This window comes from Suncus etruscus, chromosome 7 (assembly GCF_024139225.1).
Source record: "Suncus etruscus isolate mSunEtr1 chromosome 7, mSunEtr1.pri.cur, whole genome shotgun sequence".
Taxonomy (NCBI): domain Eukaryota; kingdom Metazoa; phylum Chordata; class Mammalia; order Eulipotyphla; family Soricidae; genus Suncus; species Suncus etruscus.
Genome location: NC_064854.1, coordinates 5,464,838 through 5,478,390, shown reverse-complemented (window position 1 = coordinate 5,478,390; position 13,553 = coordinate 5,464,838). Strand labels below are relative to the sequence as shown.

Here is a 13,553-nt window from a genome sequence, read left to right as displayed (position 1 = left end):
TGGAACTGATGCTGAGTCTTTGGACTTCAGTCTTGTCCACCGAATAAAGCTAATATTTCCACAAGCCTGACTGTCTGCGAGCTGTTTACCTGGCGTTTCACCTCAGAACCATCTGCTGGACAGGGTGGCAGATGCGTGCTCCAAGCTGGAGGGGAAAGGCCTCATCCTCCATCCCTCCATCAGTCAACCTCTTTGGGGGCTGACTTGCAACATCCAACCACAGATGAATGGCTTATGAAGATTTCCTACATATACACCATGCAGCTGCAGAAATGATGACTCATTCCATTGTTGCAACTTGGCTGGAACTGGAAGGTATGTTGAGTGAAGTAAGACAGAGAAGAGGAGCAAACATGATGATCTCAGTTATTCGTGGCATAAATAATTTTATTACGAAATGTAAAATAGTGAAGAGGGATGCCTAGATCATCCTTGCGCCCATACATAGGGAGAAAAACTACAGACAGATTCCTTCAAGATTTGGACTTATAGGCAAAATTGAGAAGAAAATGAATCAAGGAGGGAAGGAAGAAGATAAGAAAGAAAAGTAATGGAGGAATAAAGTGCCTGGAATAAGGTTTACTGAGAATGAGGAAGAGTAGAATAGTTATATATCCAAAGCACAGACTCAACAACACTGAAAAGAAAAGATTCACCAAACCAGTAAACTTTAAGGTGCCAGCTAAGGCAGCATGCAGCAGTTGGGGAACAAGGGTTGGGTTTTGGAGGAAACTGGAGTATGGGAACACGGTTATGGCAGTTGACATTTGTTGATGAGACTGGTGTTGAAATAGTATATACCTAAAACTCAACTATCAATTATCAATTGATTAACTACTGGCTCTTTACTTAAATAAAAAAAATAAATAAAATGTAAGTATGAAGCCTTTTTAATTCAAGGTACTTTAATAAAAATTAATTAAAAATATAATAAAGAAAATTGTGTCACACTGGTCTAAGAACTGGCAAACAGTATACATAGATAGTACAATGTGAAAGTTGCTTGTTTTATACACGCCCAACCTGGCACTGCATATAGTAAGCACCAAGCACCACCAAGAGTGAACCCTAAACACTAAAGCAGGAGTAAGCTGTAACACAGTTCGGTATAGTTCCAAAACAACAGAATGATAATAATAACAATAATGATTAACAGATACATTAATAGAACATGGTAAATCTATCTATATAAAAATATGTGTATCAAATCTCAAAAATGTTCATTAGCTGTAATATAGCAAAATAAGCTTGAACTTACAGTAGAGAAATTTTCAAGTTACTAAAACCCTAAAAAGTTCTAATAAAACCAAAAAGAATTTAACACAAGATAAAAGACCCACTAGGATATACTAATTTTTCAAAAGTGTAAACATGGCCCAGAATCAAAATGCTTCTTACATACTATGAAGATTATCTTGCCTAGAAATATTGAATTATTTGATATGTTAAAATATTTCAGTAATGACAAAAATCACATGTTTTATCCCTCTGTATCAGATCAAAGGAAAATTTGTTTATGCCAGAAAAGAAATCAAAGGGAAAATGGGAAAAAGAGGGTAGAGAATAATGGGAAAAAAGATAATTCTAACACACACACACACACACACACACACAATTCAAATGTCAGGCAAGTTTCAAGAAAGAAGACTCATGGAAGAACCTATTATAATGAGGTGATTCTCCAAAGGAACAAATGGAATTAACAGAATTGAAAACTTTTCTTACTGAAAACTTCATATTATGAAGATTTTTGTTTTTAGATAACTTTGGTTTACAATATGGTGTACATTTCACAAGTTCAGACTCATACTCAAACAACTTTTATTTATATTTGTTTATATTGACAAAATATATAGAGTTGATTCTTTATTAAAAGTGACAGATTAAAAACTAACAGCCTATTATAGCAAAGATAAATAATAAAATGTGTAAACACTACTATATTGTGGGGCCAAAGTGGTGGCGCAAGTGGTAAGGCATCTGCCTTGCCTGCACTAGCCTAGGATAGACCACGGTTCGATCCCCCAGTGTCCCATATCATCCCCCAAGCCAGGAGCAATTTCTGAGTGCATAGTCAGGAGTAATCCCTGAGCGTCATTGGGAGTGGCCCAAAAACAAAAACAAGAAAAACAAACAAAAAACTACTATATTAATGGAAATAATATAATAATATAATTTCCCCTTTCCTAAACTTTCCACTTGAAACTAATTCTGATTCAATCACTAAATAAATTATATCAGGTGAAGGTCTATAACTAGTATTTAAAAGTACTATTACTACTTAAAAGGTTAATATTTGGTAGATATGTTGTACGATAACTAATAAGAACTGTATTGAATAGGTAAAGAAATAAGATTAGATATTAAATAGGTTGTTCTGTATTCCTGGTGCTCACCTGAGTGCTATTTGAAAAGTAAAAATATTTTCAATAAAAGATATTAGATGTAGTAGCCCTATAATTTTTTAGAGAAAAATATGTAAAATACAGAAATCTATTACTTAAACTCAATTTCAGACCAAAAAAATTTAATTTTTAAAGTATTAAATCATACCACCATTCATTTAAATAAAATCTAGTAAAATCTAGATTTCTAATACAATCTTCAATAAATAATGCTATAAGTCCCGAGCACAGGAGTTACCCAGAGTACAAGTTCCAAATTCCTAAGTGTGAGTGTTATGTTATACATAATGAAATAATGAAAAACTAAATGAAATTGATACCAAAAATTTCAGCATATTTTCCCTAACAAATTAAAAGAATGACAAGCATAGAGCAAAACAACATAATATTATAAAAGTAATTTATAAGGTCATTAACAATAAATATAATTATACTTGGATATAAATTAATTAGATATAAATGTCAAATAAACAGGAAAATTATCATTCTTCATATTCATTAGGAGATAATTTAAAATGTTAGATTAAAGTATTTCATAATTATAAATCATTATCACTTAGTAATTTTTGGTTGTATCTTATAGTCACCATTGACTTGCTTAAATGTTTACTGTATTGTAAAAATATTTAATGTATTTTATAAAAATCTACTATTTACTTACACACTGGGCATTTCTTTTTTTTTCTTTTATACAGCCTCAAGTAACATACCTTAGATAGTCTTTTGGAAGGTTCACATTTACGACCAGCACATTGTTTTAGTCCTTTTGAAATGTCTAGAGGTAAAACTGAAAAATTATATTATATTTTATCATGGGTTTAAAGCACTACATCGCAATATTTAAATAGGCTTTTAAATGAGAAAATTAACGGATATTTTCCTTCTAATAAGAAAATTCTTTATTTACATAATTTAATATAAAATCACATGTGTCAGCAAAATCCTTTGCAAAAATAAAATAAAATAAAAAGTAAAAAGTAAAATTATTGTATATGTAAGAAAACCCTAGTTATATAGTGAACTTAATATTTAATGAGCTTTATATTTGGGGGAATATTTCAGTGGGATATATGCAAGATTTCTGGGTTCTATACCTCACAACACACAGTTCCCCAAATAATGAACCACTAGTAATCCCTGACTAATGAATGGCCTCTCTAAACAAAAAATAGAATTGATCAATTTTCTTGATAGTCTTTGGCTACAAGTTTTATACATTTTCTAACAATAAATTATTTGAGCTTTTAAGACAAACATATGCATATTCAGGTATAAAGATATAATCTATAAATCTACACTAAATTGAGTATCAACTCAATACACTAATATTTAATTTGTGTATCAACTCAATACATTAATATTTAATTTGAACCATTTTATTAAAATGTTACCCAGACATACACAATCAATTAATCTTTGATAAAGGGGCAAGAAAAGTAAAATGGAGCAAGGAAAGCCTATTCAACAAGTGGTGTTGGGGTAATTGGTCAGCTTGCAAAAAAAGTAAACTCAGACCTCCATCTAACACCATGAATAAACATCAAGTCGAAATGGATTAAAGACCGGGATATCAGACCCAAAACCATAAGGTATATTGAACAACACATAAGTAAAACACTCCATGGCATCGAGACTAAAGGTATCTTCAAGGCGGAAACAGCACTCTCCAATCAAGTGAAAACAGATAAACAGATGGGACTATGTTAAGCTGAGAAGCTTCTGCACCTCAAAGTAAATAGTGCCTAGGATACAAAAGCCACCCACAGAATGGGAGAAACTATTCACCCAATACTCATCAGACAAGAGTCTAATATCTAAGATATACAAGTTACTGACAGACCTTAACAAGATAAAACATCTAATTCCATCAATAAATGGGGAGAAGAAATGAACAATTTCTCAAAGAAAACATACAAATGACCAAAAGATACATGAAAAAATGGTCCACATCACTAATTATCAGGGAGATACAAATCAAAACAACAATGAGGTACAATCTCACACCACAGAGACTGGCACACATCACAAAGAACAAAAAAAATCAGTGCTGGTGGGGATGTAGAGAGAAAGGAACTCTCATTCACTGCTGAGGGGAATGCTGTCTAGTCCAGCCCTTATAAAAAACAATATGGAGATTCCTCAAAAAACTGGAAATTGAGCTCACATCATCATACAGCTATAGCACTCCTAGGAATATGCCCTAGGAACACAAATATGCTATACAAAAATCCCTTTAACACCTATATTCATCGCAGCACTATTTACAATAGCCAGACTCTGGAAACAACCAAGATGCCTTTTAACAGTTGAATGGCTAAAGAAACTGAAGTACATATACAAAATGGAGTATTATGCAGCTGTCAGGAGAGATGAAGTCATAAAACTTTCCTATACACGGATAGGCATGGAAACTTATGCTGAGTAAAATAAGTCAGAGGGAGAGACACACAGAATAGTCTCACTCATCTATGGGCTTTAAGAAAAATAAAAGACATTATTGTAATAATGCCCGGAGATGAGGGCTGGAAAGACAGACTCACGATATGAAGCTCATCTCAAAGAGGGGTGAGTGCAGTTAGAGAAATAATATACTAACAACTACCACGACAATGTTAATGAGTGAGAGAAGTAGAATGCCTGTCTCAAATACAGGCAGGGGGTATGGGAGGAGGGAGATGGGAGAAACTATTGGTGGGAATATTGCACTGGTGAAGGGGGATGTTCTTTTTGTGACTGAAATCTAAGTACAGTCATGTTTGTAATCTTGGTGTCTAAATAAATATATTATTTAAAAAGGAAAAAACAAAACCAAAAATATTTATAGATTATACAATAAAATATTACAGGTCAGAAATAATGGTGGGGCACTGTTAAAAAATTCATTGATATAAATTTCTCCCAGTCAGACTCTCATTCATATTTGAAGGATCAATACAGAGCCTCACAAATTAGCAACAGCTGAGGAAATTCAGAGCCTTGAACCAACCAGTCGTACAAAAAGAATTTGAGGTGGTTCTTTAAGAAAAAAGACAATCCCAAATACACATAACTTCTACATAATGAAAGCAAAATACTCCTGCATGATTATTTCAGACAATAAGTGGCCAATGAACCAAAAATTGGCAGATGAAAGGAAATAAAAATTCGAGCAGAAATTAATAAATTGGAGTCCAAAAATGACCCAGAAGATAAATTAAAAAGGGTTGGTTTTCTAAAAAAAATATAATCAAGGTCAATAAACCACTAGAAAAACTCAAGAAGACAGGTAGAGAAACTTAATAAACTTAATAAGAAATAAAAATGGGGAGAATACTACAGATTCAAAGAGTAATCAGAGGCTACTTTGAAACATTATGCAACAAAACTAAAAAAACTGGAAAAAAAAAGATAAATTTTTGGACTCATATAACCTATCAAGTTTGAACCAAGGTGACCTAGCACATTTGAAAAGACACATCAATATTGAGAAAATAAAAATAGTAACTGAAGGTCTTCCCCCAAAGAAAAATCAAGGCTCAGATAAATTAAATAAAAATTTCATTCAAACGTATCCAATGGATTTATGCCAATTCTTTTCAGGATCTTTCAGGTAATTGTGAAAAAAGAAATCACTCCCAAATAGACTCTCTCTAAGGATACTCATGAAAGTTTTCAAAGAAGTGGATCAAAACTCCTGAAATTCATTTGGAACAGTCAATGCCCACGAATAGCTAAAGCAGCCCTTAGGAAAAACAAGATGGAAAGCATCACTTATCCCAACTTAAAATTGTACTACAAAACTAAAGTTATTTAAAAATACACAGTATAGGAATAAAAACTGACTCACGGAAAATGGAACAGTCTTGAGTATTTAATCTTTAATACAGGGGCAATAAATACAAAATGGAGCAAGGAAAGCCCTTCAACAAATGGTATTGGGACACCTGGTAATCCACATGCAAAAAAAAGGAAATTTTGACCTTTATCTAACACCATACACAAAGGACAAATCAAAATGAGTTAAAGACAAATCAAAATGAGTTAAAAACCTTGAAATCAGACCTGAAACTATAAGATATATAGAAGAAAACATAGGCAAAACACTTCATGACACTGAAACTAAAAGCATCTTCAAGGAGGAAACACAACCACCCAAACTTGTGGAAGCCAAGATAAAGAAATGGGACTACATTAAACTAAAGATCTTCTGCACTTAAAAGCAAACAGTGACTAGGATACAATGGTCATGGAATAGAAGAAACTATTCACCCAATACTCATCAGATAAGGGGCTAATATATAAGATAAACACGGTACAGACAGAACTTAAAAAGAAAAAAAATATGCCATCAAAGCATTGTGAGATGAAATTAACAGACATGTCCTAAAAAAGAAATGTAGATTGCCAAGCTCATAAAACGTCTCCACAACATTAATCATCAAGGAGATGCAAACCAAAACAACAGTGAGATATCATCTCACTCCAGAGTCTGGCACACTTAACAAAGAACAACAACAACCATTGAAACGGGAATAAAGGAATTCTTATCTAGTGCTGGTGGGAATGCCACTTAGTCCAACCTTTCAGGAAAACAATATGGATATTCCTAAAAAAAAAAAACGAAACAGAAAATTTGGGGCCAGAACGGTGGCACAAATGATAAGGCAACCGCCTTGCCTGCACTAGCCTAGGACAGACTGCAGTTTGATCCCCCAGCATCCCATATGGTCCCCCAAGCCAGGAACGATTTATGAGCCCATAGCCAGGAGTAAACCCTGAGCGTCACTGGGTGTGGCCCAAAAAACAAACAAAAAATAGGGAAATTGAGCTCCCATCTGATCCAGCAATACCACTCCTAGGGATATACACTAGAAACAAAAAATCACAATACAAAAATGCCCTCTGCACTCCTATATTCATTGCAGTGCTACTACAATAACCAGAATCTTGAAAAACCTAGATGCCCAACAACAGAAGAGTGGCTAAAGTATTGTGCTACATCTACACAAAGTAATACTATACATGTTAGGAAAAAAAGATGTTACGAAATTTGCCTATGCATCAATGGACATGGATATTATTAAACTTAGTGAACTTAGTCAAGAAAGATAGACACAGAATAGTCTCACTATTTTGCAGGATTTAAGAAAAATACAAAACAGTATGGTAATAACACACAGAGACAATAGAGATGCAGGTCAAAAGACCAGCCCATGATATGAAACCTGCCACAAAGAATGGTGAGCACAGTCAGAAAAATATCTGCACTGTCAACTACCATGACATTGATAGTGAGAGAGAGAAAAATAGAATTCCTGTCCTGAAGACAGGCAGGTATGAGAAAGGAAGGAAATGGGTAACATTGATGGTGGGGAAATTTTAAACTGTTAAAGGGTCATGTTAATCCATGAATGTAACCCAACTGCAAACATTTTTGTAGCAGTGCTTAAAGAAATTATTTAAAGTAATAAAATATGTTGTGATTTAACTTGGAAAAAAGCTATTACTTAACCAATAAATAAATAAATAAATTGACATTATTCCCCAGAAAACATCATATTCAATGAGGAAGAGGTAAAAGTGTCTTCTCTATGATCAGATATCAAACATGTATAGCTACTTTCAGTACTGATATTCAGCCTGGTTTTTAAAGGCCTAATCATAGCAAGTAGATAAGAAAAACTATATTAAGGATAATCAAATATTAAAGTAAATAGCTAAACACTCACTATGCAGAAAGATCGTATATTTAGAAAATTCCAAAAACTTCATAAACAAGCTCCTAGAACCAATAAATCTGTATAGTAAAATGGCAAGTTACAAAAATCAATGTAACAAAATTTCAATAATTTCCTATATGCAAATAATGAAATATAAAATATATTAAAATCAATATCATCAACGATTGTGCTTCAGAAAGTCAAGTGCCTGGTAATTAATTTCAAAATGCAGGTGAAAGAATAAAATACTACTAAATAAAAAGTACATTAGGGAATAGAAACAAATTCCATTTAAAGACTGGTATTACTAATAGTTCCAAAGTTGCTTGTCCAAAGCACTATATAGATTCAATGCAGTCCATAGAAATATACTAAATATTGACCATTTTATAAAGACATAGATTAAACACTGTTTAAATTTATATGAATGATAAATTGTGGATCAGAAAATATAAAATTTTCAAACCCTAGGAATGGCCATTTCAATCCTAAGGAAAAATAAGAGGGAGGCCTCTTATTTTCTAATTTTAAATTATACTATAAAGCTATAGTAATTAAAACAGTGTACTGGAACAAGAATAGAATCTATGATCAGTGAAACAGAATTAAAATTCCAGAGATATATCCACTGTTTTTTATTAACAAATAATATTTAAGAAGCAAAAAATATGACATATAAAAATGAAAGCCTCTTCAACAAGTTATGCTAGGAAAACTGGTCAGCCACATGCAAAAAAAAGTGGGGTCCGGAGTGGTGTTGCACTGGTAGGACATTTGCCTTGCATGCAGCTGACCTAGGACGAACCTAAGTTCATTCCCCCGGTGTCCCATATGGTTCCCCAAGCGGGAGTGATTTCTGAGCACATAGCTAGGAGTAACTCCTGAGCATCACTGGGTGTGGCCCAAATTCCCCATCCCCCTCAAAAACTACTTCAGAATCCTTTTGAACACCATTCACAAAAGTCAAATAAAAATGTGTTAAAGAATTGAATAACATACCTGAATCCATAAATTACATTGAGGAAAACATTCCAGGACATGGAAACCAAAGGTATAGGTCAACGATTAGAAACAATTAAGGTAAACATATTGGGCTATGTCAAACCAAAAAGCTCCTGCACCACAAAGGAAACATTGGCCAGAATAAAACATTATACCAGCAACTGGGATAAGATATTTTCTCAATACTTTTCAGATAAAGTGTTTATATGCAATATATAATATAATAGTAAATCTACAAAAAAAAAACAAATTTGCTTGAAGAAGACATACATATGATCAGAAGGTATATGAAAAATGCTTTATACAATTTTAATTCTAAACAACAATGAGAAATCATATCACAACAGTAACAAGGGCACAAAGCACAAAAAAAAAAACAACAAAAGTAACAAGCAGTATACGTGAAGAGAAAGGGACTCTCATTAATTGCTGGTAGTGGGAATGTTGAGTGGCCCAAGATCTTGGGAAACAATAGAAAACTAGCTGAGGTATGATTAGGTTACAATTTTGTACTTGATTATAATCAATGATGTCAAGTTTAAAAATAATACCTGATTTATAAGTCACTAATAAAATGAAAAATTATAAAAGTTCAAAGAGTTGAATGCTAGCAAGAAAAGAAGTCTTCTTGTCTAAAAATATGTTGCATCCTGGCAATGAGGTCACAATGAAAATCTTACTGAAAGATTACTGTTTTGGCTTATATTCTAAAAGCAAAGTAAGTCATCATAAGAGACTTGAAAAGAAATAATATTGAAATTATCATAATATATTAGATTGTTGCCTTTATTCCTCTCAGCCTTATGTTCTAAAATTGGACAGAGTATTATTCAGTGGCTTTGGTATCCAGTAAGCATGTGATTATCCAGTAACAATGCAAAGTGAAAGTATGCTATTTGTGTATCTTAGACTTAATTTGTTTCCATTTGTCCATTGTGCTTCTTTTATTACTATAAAAAGAGCTTTTGACTAATGTATCTGACAAAACAAAAAAAAAATTACAAGGACCACAAATATCCAGATTAGCAAACTTGAACTATAAACATGTCTTTTTCATAAAATCAACTTACACCAAGCCTATTCTAACCTACACAATCACAAATTTCACAATAATCTCTGAAAATCAGTACCATGTCAATATTAAAAATAATTTAGAAAATAATTACATTTTCATATTGAATGCATTTTGTATTTTGACAAAGACTTCAAAATTATGAGGCTACTGCACAAATTTTTATCAAAAATATATTAGCTTGAGGACAAGTGGTTGTTTTTGTGTTTTGTTTGCTTGTTTTTGACTTTGTTTTTTGAGACCACACTCAAGAACCACTCCTGAATTGGGTTAGAGGTAGGGATCATATGTGGTGCTGAAGATCAAACACAGGTAGGCCACAAACAAGGCAAGCATCCTACATTTTGTACTATCTGGCCTGTATTCTTGAAACAAGTACTTTCTCTCCCTATGTCTTTTTGAATACATCAATAAAAACTATTTTGCTTTGCTTATAAAAAGTACTGGCTTGAAGTAGAATGGGTTTGTTCACTCAGAAGATAAGGTGAATAGAAATTTGATCCCAATATGATTCTTTAAGTAAAATCTTCACTGAGTAAATTGGTTACTGAGTTTTTTTTTTTAATTTTTATTTTTTTATTTAAACACCTTGATTACATACATGATTGTTTTTGGGTTTCAGTCATGTAAAGAACACCACCCATCACCAGTGCAACATTCCCATCACCAATGTCCAAGTCTCCCTCCTACCCACCCAACCCCCGCCTGTACTCTAAACAGGCTCTCCATTTCCCTCATACATTCTCATTATAAGGAAAATTCAAAATGTATTTATTTACTGAGTTTTTAAGAATCATAACTCCAAATTTTCTGGCCCTTTGTGCAGACTAATGTTACTCACCACGATAGCCTCTAATTTCATCCGTTGTTGCTGCAAATTACATGTCTTTATTATTTCTTAAATGTGCATGCTATTCATTTGCATGTGGATATGGATTTATTTATATATTAAGATAAAAATTTCATGATCCATTAATACATAGTTGAGTATATGTTTATTTTACCCATATCTTTATTATTATACTAAGCAAAGAGATGAACATAGGTATGTACATATTTTTTAAACTAATGTTTTTGAGTTTGGGATATAGGTTGCAAGAAGTGTTATTGTTGAATGTCACTTGTATAAAGTGATATCACACTTTTTTTAACCTGCATTCCCATGATAATGTGACAGAGGACATTTTTATATGTCTCTGGGCTATATGACTTTGAGTAAGTCTCACTTAAGTTTTCCCCATTTTTTTGATGTTAATTGTTTTTTTAGTTTTAGAGCCATACCCGGTGACACTCAGGGGTTACTCCTGACTATGCGTTCAGAAATCGCTTCTGCTTGGGGGGGGCCATATGGGATGGCGGGGGATCATACCTTGGTCTGTCCTAGATGCCTTACCAATTGTGCCACTGCTCCGGTCCCAGGGTGAATTATTTTTTAAGTGCTTTAAGATGAGTTGTGAGCAAATATTTCTCCAACTCTGTGGAATGTATTTTTATTCTGACAATGATTTTTCTTTTTTTTTTTTTTTTCTTTTTTGGTTTTTGGGCAACACCCGGTGACGCTCAGGGGTTACTCCTGGCTATGCGCTCAGAAGTCACTCCTGGCTTTTCAGAAACTTTTTTAATAATATCTTTATTTAAGTACCATGATTACAAACATGTTTGTAGTTGGGTTTCAGTCATAAAAAGTACACCCCCCTTCACTACTGCAACCTTTCCACACCAATCCCCCCCATATTGCCTCTCTTCTACCCCCTTCCTGTCTTTGAGCCAGGCATTCTACTTATCTCACTAGCATTGCCATGATAATTGTTAGTGTGCCGTATTTATTCGAGTATATTTATTTGAGTATAACGCGCACTCCTGTATAATGCGCACCCTTAATTTTCAATTAAAAATTGGTATAAAATTTTGTTACACACCAAGTATTGTAATTGACAAAAAACGTTCTTGAACATGTGCGGCCATGATAAAAATCATTTATTGACAACATAAACTTGTATAAACACAATACCAAAATAAAATTACTGGTAACTATTTATTTAAAATGCTTCCAAGTCAGATTCATCATCAGATACACTAAAGAGTTGTTCCCATTCTTCACGAGTTACTTTTGCATCAGTGTCCCAGATGGCAGGAACATCTGTTTCTCCAGTGTCTTGGCTTTCTTCTGAATCTGAATTCCACAGCAGGTCATCTTCTGTGCCACCCATTTGATTGCTGATGCCTATCTTCCAAAGAATCTCCATGATCATTTCTTTTGGTATGTCTTCCCAGGATGTTTGAACCAAACCAGGATATCATGAGAGAGAGGACAGCCCAGAAAAGGTGCAGTGCGAACTCACAATTCGCCTGTGCCCTCCTTTGACCGGCCGCCATGCCCAGCCCTCGTTTATAACGCGCACCCAAACTTTGATTTATTTTTTTGGTAGAAAATTCTGTGCGTTATACTCGAATAAATACGGTAGTTATTTCTCTGACTGTGGTCACCAATCTTTGTGGTAAGCTTCATATAATGGGCTGCTCCTTCCAGCCCTCATCTCTATTGTCTCTTGGTTATTATCATCATACTGTCTTTTATTTTTCTTAAACCCAAAAATGAGTTAGTTTATTCTGTCGCTTTTCCTTTGAATTATTTCACTCAGCATAATAGTTTCCATGTCCATTCATATACAGTAAATTTCATTTTTGTTAATTTCTTTCAGTACCTTGTATATATATATATATTAGCCCTTATCTGATAGTATGGGTGAATAGTTTCTCCCATTCCCTGATGATCTTTGTGTCATCATCACTATTTCCTTAGAGGTGCAAAAGCACCTCGGTTTAATGTAGTCCCATTTGTTTACTTTTGCTTCCACTTGTTTGGTCAGCGGTGTTTCCTCCTTGAAGATGTCTTTAGTTTCAATGTCATGAAGTGTTCTATCTACATTTTCTTTTATATGGTTCCAAGTCTGATATCAAGGTCTTTAACCCATTTTGATTGGACTTTTGTGCATGGCATTAGATGGAGGCTTGAGTTCACATTTTAGCATGTGGCTGAAAAGTTGTCCCAACACCACTTGTTGAAGAGGCTTCCTTTGTTCTACTTTGCTTTTCTTGCCCTTTTATCAAAGATTGTATACCTGATGAACATTCTTTGAACACTCATGTCTATTCCACTGATCTGAGGGTCTGTTTTTATTCCAATACCATACTATTTTAATGCCTAATGCTTCAGAACACAATTTAAAGTTGAGGAAAGTAATATATCCCATATTCTTTTTCTTCAGCATTGCTTTAGCTATCTGTGGGCATTTATTGTTCCAAATGAATTTTAGGAGTGTTTGATCCACTACTTTGAAGAATGTCATGGGTATCCTTATAGGGATTCCATTA

The 13,553-nt window shown here is 33.6% G+C and overlaps 1 protein-coding gene across 1 annotated transcript in view; it reads right to left on the bottom strand.

The window, feature by feature from the left end:
• The window catches only part of ZPBP (zona pellucida binding protein), a 120,974-nt gene that overhangs the window by 57,468 nt on the left and 49,953 nt on the right, over positions 1 to 13,553 (bottom strand). Inside the window, exon 6 of the mRNA XM_049777029.1 lies at positions 3,116 to 3,192. Coding sequence (XP_049632986.1) covers positions 3,116 to 3,192 — 77 coding nt within the window. The remainder of the gene's footprint in view (positions 1 to 3,115; positions 3,193 to 13,553) is intronic.